The 22,050-nt window shown below is 43.1% G+C and overlaps 1 protein-coding gene across 3 annotated transcripts in view; it reads right to left on the bottom strand.

Moving 5' to 3' along the window:
• LOC142140801 (putative N-acetylated-alpha-linked acidic dipeptidase) overlaps positions 1-22,050 on the bottom strand; it is a 42,436-nt gene that overhangs the window by 4,954 nt on the left and 15,432 nt on the right. For 2 of the 3 annotated variants that reach the window (XM_075198710.1, XM_075198712.1), the window contains 6 exons: positions 21,864-21,983; positions 20,871-20,953; positions 19,067-19,130; positions 16,159-16,226; positions 6,084-6,175; positions 5,609-5,699 (listed from right to left, as the gene is read on the bottom strand). In XM_075198710.1, coding sequence (XP_075054811.1) covers positions 5,609-5,699; positions 6,084-6,175; positions 16,159-16,226; positions 19,067-19,130; positions 20,871-20,953; positions 21,864-21,983 — 518 coding nt within the window. The remainder of the gene's footprint in view (positions 1-5,608; positions 5,700-6,083; positions 6,176-16,158; positions 16,227-19,066; positions 19,131-20,870; positions 20,954-21,863; positions 21,984-22,050) is intronic. The other variant, XM_075198711.1, reaches the window with a different exon arrangement.

Genomic DNA, 22,050 nt, shown 5'->3' with positions numbered 1-22,050 from the left:
TGGTGGGGTTTAGAGTTTAGGATGACCCCTCATTCACATGTAGTTTTGTTACAAGACTTGGTGTGCCGGATCCATCAATGCACGCACACTGAGCGCTCCCTGCGTTCGGTTTAGAACACGCACACTTCGGCTTTGCGCACGCCCAAATTCATCAAGGCATGCATCTCAAGATACGTGCGCTGATAAATTCGGGTGTAGGTCCCAAACCTAAGTGGATTATAAATTCCCAAAACAGCGCACAGAAAAAATAAATAAAGATTATATAAAATTAACACCACCAGTTAATAATAAAGGCATTCATGATCAGTTTTATTTTTTTTATTTCTCATGAAAAACATTTATTAGGATATTGTTCATGTCTACTGAACATAAAATACATTTTTACAGTTGCTCCTGATTGCAAACACATGTTATAGCATGCATACGAGTCGGTCATCACTACTGATCAGGACTTAGACTAGCCCTGTAGCTGGAGCAAGAGATACGGCAGAACAACAAGTAACTTTGAGATGACATAACCTTGATTTGGATGTGGCTGCTTGTGTTTGAGTGTAGCATGCCCTTATAGTACACTGTCATAGGCTGTAGGTAGTGTCCTTTGAGTAGAAGAAGGAGCGGATGGATCAGGCCTGGTGTGTCTAATGACAACTGTCCCAAGTACATTCACCTATGTGCTAAATTCTGTGAAATGTGGTCTGCAAATATGGCGGTGCTCCACCTAGTACAACTAGAAAGTAGATGATACTTTGTTTTTGAACTTGTGAATTCACATGGTTGGCTAAGTGTGGTCTGTATAGGTCTTGGGGTTAAATGTATTAAGTGCCGATTTCAGCAAGTTGCCGGAAATCTGTGAGTTGGCAGTGAAAATTTAAAGCAGCAATGGTTTTAGAGGCATTGTTTCAGTTGCTCCTGAATGCAAACACATGTTATAGCATGCATACACAGCCATCATCACTATCACTCTGCACTTACACCTGACCTGTAGCTGGAGCAAGTGATACGACTGAAAATTCTGTACCTTAGAGATGCCCAAAGCTTGAATCAGACTCTGCTGCGTGCAGTCGAGCTTGGCACCCCCTTACTGTACATTGACTACGTGCATACGCCCAGTCCCCTCCCTGTTCTGCCCATGCAATTGCAGGCTGTTGTAAGTGTCCTTTGTGCTAGAAGATGAATTGGATGTTGCTGCGTTCTCTGGTGTATAGTCCAGTTCTACGCATGAGCAGAGCGATTTTACACGCAAATATGGCACAGATAGACATTAAAGTTCCTAATCGAATCAGATTATATTTCACAATACAAACACCATAGATTGTATCACTCGCAAGAATACACAGTATTCTTCCCTTACATATACATGTAGCAAATGGCATCCCTAGTCATACACTTATATTTTCACCTCTAAACTGTATATTCTCATAATTAACCAATTGTCTTTTCCCATCTATCCACCAGGACTGATACCCAGAGTCGTTTACTAACTGCATTACTTGAAAACAACATACCAGACTGATAGCAAAAAACCATCATCTATACCAGGGGTCGGCAACCCCCGGCACGCGGGCCAGACCTGGCACGCAGAGCTTTGTTATCTGGCATGCTGGAGCAGCTTTCAGAAACACAGGAACTTGCCGAAATTGAACTGCTGCAGTTCCACCTGGCACCAAAACTTTTTCTGCTCATAGACGAGAGACACTGTAGCTGGCTCTCATTACATATTCAAAGTCTCCCATCCTACCCAGGAGTGCCGAGAGGGCGGGGGAGCGGATACTAATTACTGCAGACAGTAAGCTTATTTCCCCCTCCCATTCACCAGCCAGAAGGGGGCGGGGCTAATCGGGACTGCAAATCTCAGTGACAGGCTGTCCCTGAACTAATGGAGACAGGCAGCAAGGCAACAAATCAGACTGCTGCCAGGCTGCCTGTCATTTCAGAGCACAGCCGCGGAGCTGTCATCCTCTGGAGATGAGGTGAGTACAAGGGACTGGTGGGTGGGGGTGGCTTTGAGTATATATGTGGAATTGTGTGTGTATGTGTATGGCAGTATGTATGTGTATGGAATTATGTATGTGTGACATTTTGTATGTGTATATAGCATTATGTATGTGTATATATGTATGGCATTGTGCCCGTGTGTGATGTGTCTGGGGGGGGTGACGTGGTGTGTCTGTGGGGTGACGTGATGGGTGATGTGGCAGTGGGTGCCATGATGCGTGATGTAGCAAAGGGGTGGCGTGATGTAGCTGTGGGGTGGCGTGATGTAGCTGAGAGGTGGCGTGATGTAGCTGAGGGATGGTGTGATGTGTCTGGGGGGTGACGTGATGGGTGTGTGACAGGGGGTGGCGTGATGTAGCTGTGGGGTGGCGTGATGTAGCTGAGGGGTGGCGTGATGTAGCTGAGGGATGGTGTGATGTGTCTGGGGGGTGACGTGATGGGTGTGTGACAGGGGGTGGCGTGATGTAGCAGTGGGGTGGCGTGATGTAGCTGAGGGATGGTGTGATGTGTCTGGGGGGTGACGTGATGGGTGTGTGACAGGGGGTGGCGTGATGTAGCTGAGGGGTGGCGTGATGTAGCTGAGGGGTGGCGTGATGTAGCTGTGGGGTGGCGTGATGTAGCTGAGGGATGGTGTGATGTGTCTGGGGGGTGACGTGATGGGTGTGTGACAGGGGGTGGCGTGATGTAGCTGAGGGGTGGCGTGATGTAGCTGTGGGGTGGCGTGATGTAGCTGTGGGGTGGCGTGATGTAGCTGAGGGATGGTGTGATGTGTCTGGGGGGTGACGTGATGGGTGTGTGACAGGGGGTGGCGTGATGTAGCTGTGGGGTGGCGTGATGTAGCTGAGGGGTGGCGTGATGTAGCTGAGGGGTGGCGTGATGTGTCTGGGGAGTGACGTGATGGGTGTGTGACAGGGGGTGGCGTGATGTAGCTGAGGGGTGGTGTGATGTAGCTGAGGGATGGTGTGATGTGTCTGGGGGTTGACGTGATGGGTGTGTGACAGGGGGTGGCGTGATGTAGCTGTGGGGTGGCGTGATGTAGCTGAGGGGTGGCGTGATGTAGCTGAGGGGTGGCGTGATGTAGCTGTGGGGTGGCGTGATGTAGTTGTGGGGTGGCGTGATGTAGCTGAGGGGTGGCGTGATGGGTTATATACTGCATGATCTGTGTTATGTATGGTGTTCACTTATTGCTTGCTTTTCCACATTTTCCAACAGCTCCCAACAGTCCAGGATCCATGCTAGAACCCAGTACCAGGTTGTGATAGCTGTAATCACAGGTAGGTGAGAGTACACAATGTTGACACATAATGGGGGAGTTCAATTAGCCGCGAAGTGTCTCCGGTGCGTCCTCAAGACACTTTGAGGCGGAGATTTGACAGAAATCTCCTCCCATATTTCCTTGCACCTCTATGGGGTGCGAGGGAAAATGAGTGGAGATTTCTACCGTAATTGCCGGCAATGTGCGCTGCGCGATGTCTGCGTGTCACATCGCCGGAAATCGAATTTCCACCAATATGTCATGTCTAGCGAAGTCCAGCCATGCCCATGTTGACCACGCCTCATTGGATGCGCCGCGGCGGCATACAGCACCTTTGCTGCTCACCTGTGCGGGGCCGGGCCAAAAAATTTGGTGTACCGGGGCCCAAACGTTTCTTATCACATCAGTTCATGCAATGTAACACCCTGCGCCCATGAGACGGCGGGCACATAACATTTATCAGTGATAAGTAGCAATGCCACATCTCACCCAGGGTTATAAATCACCTTTCAGTCTACCTGTCATTTTATACAGAACAAGATGGAATGTAACCACTGTCTACAAGAGGTGAGTCGCATACACTGGCTAATGTGGCATAATATGATTATGCCCTTTATGTCGGGTATACTAATAATTGGGGGCACTTATGTGTGACATAATATAAACTGGAGGCACTATTGTGTGACTTAACATGAACGTTTATTTGCTCCCATTACCATTAATATTATAATTTTAACGTGATGAAATAATATATATATATATATTACACACACACACACACACACTACTGGCACACCTGGGCTTGAAAAGATTTTTGCCGGCGCACTGATAGAAGAAGGTCTACCCCCGACCTATACAAACCGCACCCAACAGGGCCGGTGCTAGGGTCCATGGCGCCCTAGGCACACTGTCACGCCCGACAGTCAGTGAGTGGAGGGGATGAGACGGAGCAGAGAGGCGGCAGTGTTGATCAATAGCCCCTTCCCCCCTCCCCGTGGATTTATCTGAACGCTGTGCAGCGGCCGTGGAAGGTATGGTCAACGGTCGCCGCACAGTTTTATAGTAATTTTATTTCTGAGGCGCCCTCCAGGGCCCTAGGCAACTGCCTAACCTTGCCTAATGGGAGCGCCGGGCCTGGCACCCAACCAACCAGATGAATCTACAAATTCTCCACCCAGCGTTTCACAGCAATAGTAAGCCAAGCGCTCTGAAATTGAATGTGTATAAAAGGTTATGCACCTATGACATTGTACAGTATATTACTAGGCTACAGACACATTAGATACAATTGGGGAACACGGAGATGGAAAAGGAATTAGGAATACTAAATAACTGATAGAAAGCCAGAGTGGCAGCACACAGTGCCAGTCAGTGGCTGCAAAGGTGTATACAAATCATAGGATGTATAAAACAAGGGATACATATACTAGATGAAAATGTAATATTAATATTGTATTAGTCAGTATATATATATATATATATATATATATATATATATATATATATATATATCTAAGTTAACTAATGAACGTTTCAAACCAGCGGGTGCAATTTGAAAAAGTGGAGATGTTGCCTATAGCAACCAATCAGATTCTAACTGTCATTTTGTAGAATGTTCTAAATGAATGATAACTAGAATCGGATTGGTTGCTATAGGCAACATCTCCACTTTTTTAAACCCACAGCTTAGTAAATTTACCCCTGAATCCTATACAGAGGACATGAAGAGCTCATCAGTTACAAGTGGAAAAAAAGAAGGTTTCACCATCAGCGTAACATTAATTTGTTTCTGGGATTTTTATATTTATCTGAAACAAACTGTGATTAGAATCACGGAAGCATATTTTTTAAAAGGTATATTTTAGCTATGTTTCCCCTATATAATGCTCATACAAAAATATATATATCTTTATTATAATGAATATTAAAAGGATAATCTGTTCTGAAAAAAATCCCAAACAACATAAAAATGAAAAAATAAAAAAGTTATGCACAATTGACCGATCCCAAAATGTGAAATTTGTCCTGATCTCGAGGAGGCAAAATCCCTTTGGACCTAAAGTGGTCATGGAAAGATCTAATTGATCATTGCAAAATGGTCTCTTCTCTTCTAACCAAATAACTTTTTTTTACAGTGATTTTGAAATGAGATCAAACAGACGACCAATCATGTAGTCCCTATTTATTTGTTCTGTTTTTTTACTTTTTAAACGTCATTAGCATTAGTTTCCAATTATAGCATTTAAGTCTTCCGCATGGCGTTTGGTTTGGGTACGAGATATTTATCTTGTTGCTTGATAGAACTGTAGAATGAACGGTCCTTCCCACTTACCAGTTGGTCTAGGGCAACACACTCACCCTATTCTTAGTATAGCGAGCTCTTCCCGAAGCGATGCCTAGTCGCTGAAAAAACACTTCAAAATCATTTCCTGACCCCAGCTTGTTTATCCTTGAGGAGAATAAAAAGTAAAATAATAAAATAAAATATAAGAAACAAAAATAATAAATCCATTAGTCATGTCAGAAAATTTGTGCTCCAACCACAAACACATGACCCTTTTAATGTACATCCAGGCTTTGAGTATATATATAATATGCATTGCTCTATCTTACATATGGGGTAAATGCTTATGACGAACACCATAACATTATTTATTCAACCATTTCCCCAAGTACCCCTCCATGAATTCTGATTTGAGGGTCTTTGAGTGTGAAAAAGGTGGGATGATTAGTGAACCATTCCAATTAGATTAATCACGGCATCATTGAGAACATTAGCAAGACATAGTCCGTTGGGGGTCACAGAGAACAATGGGTTTTGTCATGTTGTTACCTTGGAGAATCCTTGTATTCTGTCCAGTTATCTTTCTCGTACCAGCTTTCATAGAGAGATTTACCTTCAAAACCATCGTCTGGGCTAGCAATCTATGGGAAATGAAAATACGCAGCTTGTATTGTATGTAATGCCGATCTGTCATCAGCAGGGAATCAGTTCCATTATCGTGCTCTCTTCCAGCTATCAGTGTAAACAATGACTACATCGACACTGTGTAATTATGCTATTTGTTCACTATAACTTCCTTCCATTCTCATCTGAATGATATCCAGGATTGCTACCCTTTGCTCTACAACAATTTACTTTTTATGGTGCGTTGTAGTAAAAACAGCAGGTTATTGCCTGGTAGCATACACTATGGGGTTAATCCCCCCCCTTGTACGTAAGTCAGGACAGGACAGAAGATAAACCTGGAGGGTCTACAGGGCCAAGCCTTCCTCCTCTCTGTGTCTTATGGTTTTACCCCAAAGCTGAAAAATATCTTAATACCATATTAAAAACAACAACAGAAACTTAGGGCGGGCAACATAGCAATATGGAGGAGTAAAGGAACCAGCCTAATAGGCAATATCCTTCTCCTCTTCAATGGCAGCGTACACTTACTACATTGACATCAAGTTTGTTTGTCAACAAATGTCTTCGGCACCCCTGCACCAATTGGGATTAAACCAACGCAAGTGGTCTACACTGGCCAGAGCTTAGACTCCGAGAGCCTGTTCTGAGCCTTCCACTGGATGGATTTGGTTTGCTTGTCTGTCCAGTTATGCATTCGGACACCCCTGCACCAATTGGGATCAAACCTATGCAATGTGGTCCAGTTGGATCCTGGCCAGGTTTTAGGCCAGTTTTGGGACCCGGCCGGACCTCACGTTGGTGTACACTTTGACCCAGGGATCCTGTTCTGGGCCTTCCACTGGATGCATTTGGATGACCTTTAATATAAAAACAAAAACAAGCCAATGGCAAGCTTCACGTTTCTTTATTTCTGTGTCCTCCTGAAATAAGTTTTAATGGCACAAGGTCCAAACAATGAAATCTCTTTTCTTTTGAGGTTTTTGGTTTTGGACATAGCAAGATTAGGACAATTTCCTGATTGATATGGAAGTGAGAGACTAATTTTGGCAGGAAATTTGGACTGGTTCTTAGCACAACTTTATCCTCGTGCATAATCAGAAATGGCTTGTCTAATCCAGAGAGTTTGTTGCTCTGAAACTCTCCTTGCTAAGGTAATGACTACTAGAAAAATAACCTTCATGGTAATCTCTTGCAAAGGTGCAAAAGGTGATTCGGTGAGGGTCTCCAATACTGGGTTCAAGTCCTTTGAAGCCAAAGGAAAGCGATAAAAGGGCCTTATTCTCTCTGCATAAACTTTATTATATACTTATTTTTTCGGCCAGCCTTCTGTGTAACATTATTATAACTGGACCTTTAGTATATTAACCGCTAGTCCTTTGTCAAGCCCGTCTTCCAGCGATTCAAGTACAGTAATTATGGATGGACTTCTTGGTGAAAACTGTGTATCAGAGCACCATCTGCAAAAAACGTCCCAGATTCCACAATATGTCTTGGATGTTGACTATTTCCTTGCATTTAAAAGCGTAGTGTTTACCCTGTTAGGAAAACCTTGACATTTCACGTTTCTCCTTTCAGTAGCCATGCCACTAGTCTCCAGAACCCTAGGTTTGAATGTCTTATCCAACCATGATGAATCAGATCTGGCTGTACTTGAAGGTACCACAACTTCTCCACACTTGCTGTAACACTTGAAGAAACCAAGATTTGCGTGGCCAAAAGGGTAATATTGATATTACTGTTACCCTCTCCCTTCATATTTTCTTTAGCAGAGATCATGGGCATTGGTGGAAACACATCACCCAGACTAAATGGACTATGGCATGGTCTCTGTTTCTTTGTCCATATACCCGGCAGAAAACCTCCTTATCTTGGCATTTTGTGATGTTGCCATGAGGTCCACTTGTGAATGGCCCCACCTTTCTACTAGTTTGTGAAAGATTTGTTTGTTCAATGTCCATTCTCTGGGGTGCAAGATGTTTTCATTCATCGGCTTTTCATGCCTATTTGATGGTTTATATAAAACACTACTCTTTGGTTGTCCGAGTGTACTCTGACGTGCTGACCTGTAATGAGGTCCTGCAAGTAAGCACTTTCTTTTCCCTTACAATTGAGAATGGACTGGCCTTGCGCTTTTTGCTGTACACATGTGGCGCCTCAGCCAAATGGACTTGTGTCTGTTGTAATGATTCTATACTTATGATCTGTAAAGGAACTGCTGCTTTCCAGACTATTGTTTGTGGACCACTACTCCAGATTCCGTCTCACCTCCTTTGTAAATGAAATCACCTGACCTTGATCCTGTGTATTTCTGTTCCATTTGGATAGAAAATTTAATTAAAGACTTCTCATGTGTAGTCTGGCCCATGGCATCACCTGTAGGCTGACGCCATAAGACCCAATTCTCGGAGGCAGTCTTCAACTGTGGTCCAAGGGGTTCTTCTGAGACACAACACAGACTGTTTCAATCTATGGCTTCTTTCCGATGTCAGAAAATACTTCCCTTCTGCTGTATCTACACATATTCCAAGAAACTCTATACTCTGTGTTGGATATAATTTTTTCCATTTATTATCCAGCCATGGACCTTTAGCACATGACTGATGGCTCTGTTTGTATTCTCTGCTGAAGATGCTGGTTAGGATGTGGTCTACCTATATGCCTCTTAGATTCACCATGACCACAACTAGAATGTTGGTGAAAGTCCTTGGTGATGACGACATTCCAAATGTGAGACACTTGTACGGATAGTGATGGTTGAATATCGCAAATCTGAGAACTTTTTGAATGCGCTTGGTAAATTGGAATGTGCAGATATGCAGCCTTTAGATCTATTGATTAAAAGAATGTTCCTACCTCCATTGCATTGAGGATGGTTCTCATTGACTCTATTCTTGAAACTCCTGGTATTGACAGGTTTGTTGAGGCCTCTTACATTAATCCGAAAGCCTGCACTGTTCTTTTTTACTATGAAAATCTTTGAGTAAAAGCCTTTCCCTTTTTGTGCTTCTGGAACTCTGCAAATGACTCTGATTCCACAACATTTTTAGATTTTGCTTCATTAGTGACTGTATCTTCCAAGCTGCTGGGATTTGGTGATCTGTGGAATAGTCCAAGTGGAGGTTGTGAGAGGGACTCCAGTCTGTAACCTTGCTGGATCATAGATAGTATCCACTCGACTATGGTAATAAATAGAGACTTTGCTAAAATATTTATAACTTTGCCTCCTACCTTGATATTGTCACACGCTGGTCCCATAGCTAGGTGCTAGCGTGTGACTTGCCCTTTAAAGAACTATGTTGGTGCTTGTCTTTTGTTTCAGAGTCTCTACTTTTTCATGGCTGTTTTATGTTATCCTAATTCCGACCTCCTTCCGAAGCTTATTGGTTCCTGAAGACTATTTTAACCTCCTGTGATCATGGACTCATTGCCTGATCTTCATGTTACTCACACTGCCATGGGTTCTGGCTGCATACCTGACTCTTTGACTATCTCCTGGATGTTATCGGTTGCCGAGATTGCTTGTCATCACTGCTCTCATCGGCTCCGCTGTATACCAGTTCATGGTCATCTACAAGCTGAAACTATCCGTTGATTTCCATCTGCACACTGAACTGTCTTGTGAGTTGCCTATTACATCTGCACTCATATTTGGCTCAACTACCTCTCTGCTCAAGCTGCCTATATTCTTTATTGAACTACAATCAAGTTATCTTGTCATCTGTGGTTCTATGTCTGGCACGGCTATATTACTACTCTGCTGATTATTAGTTGCTGGACTGTCCTCAGGAATATATTGCCGAGCTAGTAGCCATTTCCGTTATTCAAGTTGTGTGAGTTATCAGCTGTATACTGTTTCGTAATGAACTCACGCCTCTTGGTGAAGTTGGATTATATGTGACTCCTAGTGCTACGCACGGTTGGACTGTTATTTCCACGCTGTACTTCTAAGCAACATTCCATTGCATGTTTCCAGATTACCCAAGTTCTTGGACTGCATTAACATCTCCTGTTCCGCTGTTACCTGTAAACCATCTGCTAAAGTGAATCATATTCCATCTGGATCAGCCAAGTCTATCTACTATTCATATTGGACTTTTAGCTGTGTCAGCGATTCTCCTTTATTGCTGTGTGTGTTGTGAAGGTTTCAAGTGTTCTATATTACCATCTCAGCGTTGAATTGTTACTGCCAATCTTCATGCTGTTGCTAATGGTTACCATCTGAAGTACTTCTGTGATTGTATTGTTTTTATGAACTGCCGTGTACTCAGCCCAGCTGAGTTTTATATATACATCTATTATCTACTGTTGCTGCATCATTAAATTAATATACTAAATTGCAACACTATATCATCGTCTGTGTATTCTTCCTTGTGCTGCTCCCAAGTTGAGCTATCAACCCCAGCGGGTTCTGTCTTCACCATCCTCTGCTTTTATCATCCTGGTAGAGGTTGGGGATCCATAAAATATCCATAGCCGTGACAGATATCTACCATTGAGCGGGTCTCTTTGGCCTCATTGAGAAAAAAATGCCTTGAAGTGCCAGACTGATAGCGTCTTGTGTAACCTCCTCTACATCTATAAAGACTCACTTCTCTATACTCTGAACGTGGGCTTGGTCCTCCTGAGTACCGGAGGGGAAACCTTTTCCTAGGCCTATCTTGGGGAAGCCAGCCTATTTTTCCACAGACAGTTTTTAAGCAATAGTGTGACTGGATCACTTATAAATAACTTATGGTATAAATTTATTTAAAGGAAATAGCACAGGGCGCTTATTTATATAATTGCACATGCACTTATTTTTGATATTGTGTATATCTTGGTAAGGGAAATCTTTAATTTCTGAGACCAGATGGAGAAAATTAGTTTTTTTTTCTGTTTTAACCTTTCTAAAGGACATGGCTTACTTCTGATGTATACATCTGATACAATAAGCCTTTGTTTTCAAAGCCTTTTGTATATCTTGGTGCAAGGAAATGTCTTGTCTGGGGTTTACAACGTTTCCTGGGGAATTCTTTTCTTTGGAGGAAATGTGTATTCTGCAACTGTTGGAAGAAAGGACTCATGCTAATCTCATGCTAATTAGACCTTTTAATGTGTGAGGGTCATAGGAAGATGTAATTAGACTTGCTGTCCACTGTAAGATGCAGGATATCACAGCAAGGTTTTAAGATATCACAGATAAGCGTAAATATTGTTAGCTTTGCAATGCATGTAAATCCATGTTTATGTAAACACATTGCATCCTGATTTTAAAAATAGCCTGTGTCCAAATCAGTATAAAAAGCACTGTTTTGTACACTGAAATGTATCATTCTGATGTTCCATCTGACCTGACCACTGATACCTTTAATCACTGGAACTGTCCTTGTCAGGGCACCTGAGCGAAATAAAATATCACTCTTTGCTTCAAGACCCTGCTTGACAACTTCTTCAATATTGCTGTAATCCTGTGACCTACAGATTAGACCCTAAATCTAATCCGTTCTCCGGCTGTTTCTGAGGTTTGGACCCAGCTCTCCAGTACCACCGCTCTGCCTCAACCCAGCAGCTGGCCAGTGTGATAGGCCAGGGGAATCCATCCACAGCACCCTGATCCATAGTAAGCGGTCAGGGGTATCAGCCCAAGTGTACCAGCACGGGAGTACACTAGCAGTGACAGTTACCCAAAAGGAACGTGGTTCTGGGCGCCATAAAGGAGCCCAGTGGTGGCAGCAGGCTCCTCCTACTGCATCAGGAGGGGCGTATTCGGAATAACGAAAGGGGACGGTGGCAAAGGAAGCCCAGCCGGTTCCCAGCAACAACAGACAGGGTGGTATAGGCGGTCCATCCTGTCACAAATAGCATCTAATTTTTGACCAAACAGATAATCACCTTCAAAAAGGAGACATATCAATTTATTATTAGACTGCAAATCTGTCAAACATAATGCTCCTCTTATAATAACTGAGGAAGCCATGGTCCTAGAAGTCAGTCTTATTGCATCCAGGGATGCTTCACACAAATTCAGACCTTAATGCTGTCCCAAAAATCAGGTGTAATATTTTTGCACTTCCTTCAGTCCTTCTATCCATAGCATCATTAAAAGAAATACAATTCCTCTTGAGGATGTTAACTACTTCAGTCAATCTGACTACTGCTGTGTCTTCCAATGGTATGGTGTCGGGAAGGGGGGGGGTCAGGGGTGTATCCCAAATCATAGTCTCTTCAGAATAAAAATGGTGCATTCTACAAATGTATTCATATTAAAAATAAATATCCAGAAACTTCCATTCCATGGTGGTGTAGTGGTTAGCACTTCTCCCTACAGCACTGAGGTCATGAGTTCAATTGCCAACCATGGCCTTATCTGTGAGGAGTTTGTATGTTCTCCCTGTGTTTGCGTGAGTTTACTCTGGGTGCTCCGGTTTCCTCCCACACTCCAAAAACATACTGGCAGGTTAATTGGCTGCTAACAAATTGACCCTAGTCTGTGTGTGTGTATGTTACGGAAATTTAGACTGTAAACCCCAATGGGGCAGGGACTGATGTGAATGAGTTCTCTGTACAGCGCTGCGGAATTAGTGGCGCTATATAAATAAATAATGATGATTATACTGCTGATAACTTTATTTAATGGAAAAGGGCAACCCTTCTTTTTAGACCCCTGAAACAGTGCTTCCTCCAAATACTGCTCCTCTAAAACACACTCAATTTCCATCACCTTTTGAATCTCTTTTAACAGATTTTCCAACAAATCTATGCTGAACACACACTCAGCTGATCCTTCATCAGATTAATTCAGACACAACTGATTCCACCTGCTGCACAGCAGACTCAATCTTCCGAGCATCACTAATTGCTGACCTTAACCTTTTAGACTTCTGCTGATGTAAATCATCTTTAGTAAAGACTGTTTCAGCTGAAGCAATTTTCATCCATTTTAACCATCTGAGGGGAGGCTGTTGAGCTACATCCCATACACGTCTTTCCAGAAAAGACTTTCGGCAACTTTTTCTCACTTCCAGTCTGGGTTTCTGTCCTAGAGACAATATTGGAGACTAATATTAACCTGTATACTAACTATCTAAAGTATGAACTACTATAAATATATACCGTTGGTGCTTACTCTGACCTGCGTCCATGGCATCATTTTTCTCCATTGTTTGCCTTGGTTCAGGTTGGTAAACAGCGTGTGGATTCCTGTTGCATACAACGCTCTACTTCCTGCTTCTGGCGATATGTTCGCAGGCGTTTCTGCTCCCAGCATGCCCTGCTTCACTTTGTGCATGACATCATGACGTTGACTCCCACAATGCATTCTCTTACAGGCGCAGAGGCAAGAAAACAGCTACTATTGCTGTGGGAGGAAGCACCAATGGCATCAGGGTAGCAGGGGCAAACGCAGGATTTGTAGAGGTGGTTTCCACACCATGCCGCCAGTGGACGTGACAAGCATGCATGGGGGCGTGGCTATAATTTTAGACAGTGCTTGATTGCTCTCCAACTCTTCCTATCCCCATAATATACATGGGCAATGCTGCATGCACTACTGTTAGGTTCACACAGCTCTCCCTTTTCAAGCAGAGCAGTGTCAAGCAAGGGCAGCGTCCTCAATTATACAGTGCCCCAGGCTTGGAGGAGGGTTTCCAGGGACTAGGAAATCCCCCCTCAGTTTGCCTATGGGTAGGGCAAGGTGCCTTATATTATGCAGCTCTCCTAACTGCCGGAGGGATACAAGCCCCTATAAGGAGGACATCGCTCTGTGAGTCGGCCGGTCCCACCACTTATGCTTTCTTAATGCTCAGAGGGGTGCTCCGGCCAAGCCTTCAGGAGGGTCTATCCTCCATCCTCCTGCTCTTTCTAGCAAAACGAGAAGTAGGTAAGGACAGAAAATAATAAACCTGAACTGCCTGACTTTACTACAAAGACAGCAAAGAAGACCCAGGAAGGAGGGAGGTGTGGCCCTATATACCCTCCAGGTGGGCCTTCTTTCCTGTCCTGAATCACGTGCAAGGGGGGGGGATCAACCCCATTAGTGTATACTGCCATAGAGGAGAAGGAAAGAAATATTTTTAAGCTCTGAATGATGGTGCTAAAACAACCTGCAGGAATTGTCATATTTTCTAAATGGAATCTTGTGTACAGAGATTGATACGTTTCCCTTGGAACCAGAGGAGGCCATGTAAAGCTAGCAGCCATTAATAGCTGTGTATGAGAAACCGAGAAATAATACTTTAGGACATAATAAATGTTTTTTTAAAGGGCAAAGGACTGGTTTGTCCTTGGGGAAAGATTAATAGTTACAGGCCCAACAGACCTGGGGACTCCAAACATATGCAGCTTCCTCACAGAATATAGCACAGAATACAGCTAATACCGCTTTCATACTGCCGCCCCGGCAATATCCCGGGTTTTTCAAGCCGGGTTTTTGCTGGGGTTTGGAGCGTCCCAGCTCAGAAACACCATTCATACTGCACCTCGGGACCCGGGAATTTCCCGGGTTGACCCCATTCATACTGCACAAGTCTGTGCCCTGGCAATTTGTGGGAGTCATCACCAGAGCAGTTTTCATTGGCTGAAAAATGGTGATGTCATTGAAAGGTGACTGTTTTTTTTTTCTTCCACGGGCTCCCACCGATGACATCATCCTCCAGAGACAGGCAGACAGCCAATCAGCTTGTTTTCTGTGCAACCCGGGTTGAAAAACCCGGGTTGCACCATTCATAGTGCAGGCAACCCGGGTCCGACCCGGGAATTACCCCTCGATAAATCCCGGGTTGAAGACCCGGGTTTTTAGACCCGGGATTTTTGACTTGTACCATTCATACTGCACCAAGACCCGGGTCGTTTGAGCTCACCCGGGATTTTGGTGCAGTATGAGTGGGGTATTAGAGATATTTTATATTAGTACAGGCTGTAGCCAACTGCATTGATCTCTGCTACCATATATACAAGCTGAAGAGCACTAAGTACAAAATACAGATTACGGAGCCCACTATAAAGAACAGCATACTAAAGTCAAACCCATTGGTAAGATCTAGCTGAGAACAACTTGATTAAAATGGATCTGATAAATACTGTACAACGTCTTAAATTGTGTCTGCAGGAAACTTAGCTGCCTCACATCACTCCTAAAATACAATCCACTATGAGGTCATAGTAACTATAGCGACAACTAGGCAGTATAAACAGAGGTTAGATTTTAGGCAGGACGACCAGACAGTCATGAGTTCAGGGAACAGTCGTCATTTTCACAGGGTTGTCTCTCTGCTGTATTCCTGGATCTAAAAGCTCAATGCAGTCATCTGGCTTACGGTTCTGTTCTTTTCACTAGCCACCGGAATTGGGCATCTGCTCTCTATACTAGACTTTATTTTATAATTGGCATCAGACTTAAGCCTTTATTGTGCACTAGCTATACGGGGAACTGTACTGAATAAAGGACAACAGATCGGGGTCTATATTTTAGACTGACCATCAGATTGAGGCCTGTATTGTACACTAGCTACCAGGGTTGGGGTCTGCTTTACACACTAGGCACCCGACTAATGATTTTATTGTAGTCATCACATACAAGTCTGTAGTCATCATATCAGGGGCTGTATTGATCAATAGCCAGAAATTGAGCTTTGTTGGGTAAACAAGACTTCAGATTGGGGACTATATTATAAAGGAATGATAAAACAGCAATATACATTCTAGGTGTATGTAAATTAGTATAAAGGAGATACCTATGAGTAAGGATTAATTTCTTGATCCCTAATGAGAAACAAAGAAGTTACAATTTACCTTTTTATTGTCTCTCCTGAAGCCATGTGGGACAACTACACCCCATAAACAATTGCCCCCCCTCCACCCCACCTTGCCAGCCTACCCATACTTACTAAATATAAATGTCACAACTGAAAGTCTCTTTCTTTTCATATACATCACTACAAGGTAACAAAATTATTTTCGTACCAATTTAGACTCTGTATTTTTAACAGTACAGATAATTTAATGAAAACATGATAAATACCTCTTTTGTCAAATGATACACCAGATGATACATCAATGGCGTACAATCAATTCTCAAAGTATAGTTACCTAAAAAAAAGTAATTAAAAGCAAGACAATGGGAATTGCAAAAACATAAAATAAATAAGTACAACAAAATGATGTATAGTTTTACAAACCAGGCCAATACTTGTGACTGCATTCAATTTTATTTTGTCACTTGTTTTTGAAAACTATGTGGACGTAAAGAACAGCAACAAGGATTGTAGTTCATTTATGTCTCCAACTAAAAAAGTTCAATTTATCTGCATTCTGTCAGTGCCTAAGAAAGTTATAGCTTATTACGAAACAAAACCGCTATCAATCAACTAAGTTTCTGGCAGTTGTTCCCTTTCTAAAATGAGTTAGGACTCCACAAATTCTACTTTTAAAACAAAACATATGCACTGGCAATACAAATGCATTCATCCGGTTATTTCATCCCATGCACAATAAATTATCGCAGTAAACAAAATAAAGAAAATGGCTTTCGGAACACAACAATATCTCAATGGAACTACAAAAAGTTGTTACTTTTCTTACATGAAGGAAAAGGCAATGGCTCTTTCTGTTTATCAGTGTCATGCAATGGTGAAAAACGAGTTTTGCAGAAAGTCCGAGGGACTAGGTTACCCCTAAGGCAGTGGTTGCCAAACTTTCTCAGTTCCAGGCACCCTTAGGGTCAATTTTTCCAAAGCACCCCTAAGCCAAAATAATTACCGGGTAGTCCCGTTTTTAAGTAGTTGGGTCAAAATGACGTAAGATGCATTTAGACCCCTTCACCATCACATTGTGCCCCTTCATCATATCACTCTGTATCCCCTTCGCCATCTCACACACTGTGTCCCCCTATTCATCAGCTCACACTCTGTCCCCCTATTCATCAGCTATCACTGTGTCCCTCTCTTCATTAGCTCTCACTCTGTCCCCCCTTCAGCATCTCACTCTGCCCCCCCCCTTCAGCATGTCACTCTGTCCCCCCCTTCAGCATCTCTCTCTGTCCCCCCGTTCAGCATCTCTGTCCCCCCCTTCAGCATCTCTCTCTGTCCCCCCCTTCAGCATCTCTCTCTGTCCCCCCCTTCAGCATCTCTCTCTGTCCCCCCCTTCAGCATCTCTCTCTGTCCCTCCTTCAGCATCTCTCTCTGTCCCTCCTTCAGCATCTCTCTCTGCCCCCCTTTCAGCATCTCTCTCTGTCCCTCCTTCAGCATCTCTCTCTGTTCTCCTCCTTCAGCATCTCTCTCTGTCCCCCCTTCAGCATCTCTCTCTGTCCCCCCCTTCAGCATCTCTCTCTGTCCCCCCCTTCAGCATCTCTCTCTGTCCCCCCCCTTCAGCATCTCTCTCTGTCCCTCCTTCAGCATCTCTCTCTGTTCTCCTTCAGCATCTCTCTCTGCCCCCCTTTCAGCATCTCTCTCTGTCCTTCCTTCAGCATCTCTCTCTGTTCTCCTCCTTCAGCATCTCTCTCTGCCTCCCTTTCAGCAACTCTCTCTGCCCCCCCCTTCAGCATCTCCCTGTCCCCCCCTTCAGCATCTCTCTGTCCCCCCATTCAGCGTCTCTCTCTGCCCCCCCCCCCTTCAGCATCTCTCTGTCCCCCTTCACTCTCCTTTCCTTTACTTACCTTCTTTTCCTCATCTTCTGCTGTCTTCTGTCCTGATGTCCTCTCAGCTGCTGCTCCTCACTGACACTTTCGGACGTGATGACGTCACGCCCGGCAGTTAGTGAGAACAGTGAGGAGGAGGATCCGGCGCTGGATCGGTAAGTTCTTTTTTTTTCTTCTTCTTTTTTTCAAGGGCAATCTGGGGTGCCGCGGCGCACACTTTGGGAACCGCTGCCCGAAGGTGTGATGGATAGAATATGTAGAGTATATGCTTGTGTGGTCATGAAGGCAAATGGTCGTGGAAGACATGTACAATCATAGGTACCCTACTATTTTCGGGAGACTGAAATGTTGGAAAATTAAGCAACGCTAGTTACAGTTGTTTAGTGTAAAAGGGGGACTGCCTTAGGAAAACAGGGGCACATGGGGGCATTAGTTGAGACGCCTCTTTTCTGATTTTTAAGAGCATTTCTGCCCCCACAAAGTCTGGTGCAGCTCCTTATGGAATTGGTATGTGTAGTGTTGTTCTGCTATAGCCGGGCACCTGAGCGTTGGGTACCATTAGTGATGGCTACTTGAGCATTGTGCCGCTAGAGCGTAAGTTTATAATGAATGCTTGTATGGTTAGTTACCTGAGTGGACATACCACTTCCAGAAAGAACAAAATAAGGGGTATTACTAAACTGCGGGTTTGAAAAAGTGGAGATGTTACCTATAGCAACCAATCAGATTCTAGCTGTCATTTATTTAGTACATTTTACAAAATGACAGCTAGAATCTGATTGGTTGCTATAGGCAACATCTCCACTTTTTCAAACCTGCAGTTTAGTAAATATACCCCTAGGACTCTACAATGGATTGTACCTGAGCTAACTGGTTTGGGAGAAAACATCACCAAGCTTTTGAGCTCTCCTTGGCAAAACATGACCACAAGTTGTCCCACTACAGAGAAGACAGAAGGGTTCTCTTTCCTGTTATTAGCTGCCCGGATTTAAAACAACACCCATGCGTATTCTACAACCTGGACATTCTATATTTGCTCGTCTGCCTTCACTACTAGAGACACCCTGGTATGTACACTTATGACTATAGGAAGTTTCAAGGGTCAGTAACAAGGCTGGTACACTGCAGCCTGCAAATCTGAATCGTCAACACTTGTACGAGTTTTCTGCAATTATTCCCTTAACACGTATTTGGGCAAATAACGTAAACCTGATTGATCCTGATAAATATCGGTATTCCTGATTTCTAAATTTCTCTATGAGCCCAGTTTAAACAATGTGCATCTCACACTTACCTTCTACAGAGGAATCTGCATTGATATAAGCCACTGCCCTCTTCTCCAGTATTTTAACATTTTCCTGTCAACGTAAAATAATGCAAAGAATAAAAGAACAAACATTGTTACTCAGTGTATCAAATTCCAACTAACGGACTATTTCCGTGACTAATAAATGTTATAAATGTTTATGCAATAAATGTTAATGTTCAAAAGCTGCACCAATTCCTTATGACTTGTAAATGACTTTCTCCACAGGCAGTTTTAGAACTCCTTAAATAGTCACATAAACTGACAATGAGGTTAAATGAATATACTCTTTAGGCAGCTGTCTACACCTAGTTTGTGTGTGCAGCCTCTGCAGTCTTTCTTTATAAGTTCCTGAAAGATCGGTGGAAGTGATCTCTGCATCCGACTGGATCATTTTAAAACGAAAGTGATTATTACATTACAGATGTGCATGTATTTCTATTTGCATTTAATATCCTGAAACAAATCATTAATCAGAGAGGTCAACATCAGGCCCATGTATCTAAAGGTGACGCTGCATGCCGCAAATTGCATGCCGCAAATTGGGTCAATTACCGATATGTGCAGCAGAGTGTGGTGCAAAAATGGACGCTGATGGCCAATAAGGATTCTATAGATAAGATCGTTATTGGGCGAAAAAATGTGAGGACTACGGTCCGCTCCCTGTGCGCGGTCATCTAATGAAAGCAATAACAGGCCGCAATGGAGCATGTGTGTGGTCAAATCAACTGCTAATCATTCAACTTCACCTTTGAGTTCAGCCCATGTGTGGTCAGTTTATATGAACTTAATAACAAAAGTGACCTGGTAGATGTTCTGTGTGAAATTAATAACGAACGTTTTAAAATTATAGGGGTCCATTTATGAATGGCCGCAAGCCGCCCCTCCCCCCTTTAATTATCATTCCTTATCTCAACATTAAGGGATGATATTCTGGACCCATTTATAAAACAAAAATTTTCATTTTCAGCTTCACAATTGTCAAATTGACCCAGACTGCAGCCCCCATTGAAAATTATTGGGACTGTGGTTTAATGCGAGACTCAGCCTAGTGCAGGAGATATCTATATCTCCTGCATTAGGCTATTGTTACATAGCTATGTTAATTAAAAATGCCTAAACCATGCAAGAAAAAGCTGTTTCCATTTGGGTTAAGGCTTAAAAATACACCCCTCAATGTGAAGAATCAATGGAGGGACAACTTAAATAAAAGTATGGGCAGCTCAGTTGCCTAGTGGTTAGCACTTCTGCCTCACAGCACTGGGGTCATGAGTTCGATTCCCAACCATGGCCTTATCTGTGTGGAGTTTGTATGTTCTCCCTGTGTTTGCGTGAGTTTCCTCCAGGTGCACCAAAAACATACTAGTAGGCTAATTGGCTGCTATCAAAATTGACCCTAGTCTGTGTGTGTGTGTGTGTGTGTGTGTGTATTAGGGAATTTAGACTGTAAGTGCCAATGAGGCAGGGACTGATGTGAATGAGTTCTCTGTACAGCGCTGCAGAATTAGTGGCGTTATATAAATGATGATGATGGGGTGCACATATAATTACTACTTCATTTTATATTTATTTTATTATCATGAACACTTTCTCTAGACAACAAAAGCAGCACCACCACCAAGGCGGATAAATTCATAAACATCCTTCGATTCCTTAAGAAAAGACATTCATTGCTATAACTATAAGCACGTTGAAAACACGTCCTTTATTCCATGAAGCTGGAATGTGTTTCGTAGATTAAATGTTAACTTTCCAGCAGGATATGTACATCAGGAAACTATAGATACGTTACCTCAGCCCATTCTGTAGAACCCAACAGCCCAAACTCTTCCGCGTCCCAACTGGCAAATATCAGAGTTCTCCTGGGCCTCCAGCCTAAGAAATAATATTTATAGAAGAATAAATGATCTTCTTGTAAAGTCCTCAGTATCTGCCAACAGGATGAATGTTAAAATGGCAACTATCATAAATATACAAGGTTTAAAATTGGTTATACAGTTTTGGACAAACCTAACTCTTTGCTGCTTGTCTTCCTATTTAGTATATAGGGGAGGGCCTCTCCTTTGGGGACCCCCTCCTCCCCCGCTACTGGGAGCTACATCACAGCAGTAAAGGGCGACTCAATCCATTGAGTCCTTTTCAATAGAATTGATCACAGCATTTCTGTGCTGGTCTGTTGAAGGAACTGAATGGACTCAGTCCTCCGGCACTGGACGCTCACTGTGTGATAAGACTCCCGGGAGGACAGGAGAGAAAGAAGGGGGTTGCTGTCACAACTAGACAACACCTTTAATATATTGTAAAAAAAATGAAGATAATTGAACTTTTGTAGCGTACTACCAAAAGTGACGGAGAAAGTTGAAGTGGGAGGAGTCAACGGAATGTAGACTGTATCATAGAGTGACAATGTTCTCACTAAGCTTTGCACTCGAAAGATCAGTGTTGAAAGTGATTAAGATATTTAAAAATATCTTGTTGCGTTGAACAGATTCTCAATGAAGCTCTTAAATGTGGATTTCTCCTATGAGTAAAAGAGCTTTCCACCTTCAGTTGACTTTAATTCGTTGATCTGTACTAGTGTAGGCACAGCTCCGAGTGAGCTGGGGTGGTAGATAGGTAGGTGGGTCCTGACCGCCATCATAGTTGCCACTGCCGAGCCCTTGAAGTAATAGCACCCATGTGGCACCGAAATAATAATAATAATACAAAAAAAATGACTAAAAATAAATAAATCACATTTTATAAAAAATAGGTAAACAAAAGTGATTTTGCAGATATATATTACCTTGCATTTGCAACTTTCCAGCACTCCTGACAATTTCATTTACTACGGCAGCTCCACTTTGCGGGTCAATGCCTCCGAATACCCAGGAATCCCTGTGGCCTCCAAGGATGACATACCTGTCTAAGAAGGACATGAGCTTGTTTATATATATATATATATATATATATATTTATATAATACTGCGCAA

This window comes from Mixophyes fleayi, chromosome 2 (genome assembly GCF_038048845.1).
Source record: "Mixophyes fleayi isolate aMixFle1 chromosome 2, aMixFle1.hap1, whole genome shotgun sequence".
Taxonomy (NCBI): domain Eukaryota; kingdom Metazoa; phylum Chordata; class Amphibia; order Anura; family Limnodynastidae; genus Mixophyes; species Mixophyes fleayi.
Note: the sequence above shows the minus strand (reverse complement) of the source record. Positions and strands in the feature narration are given on the sequence as shown.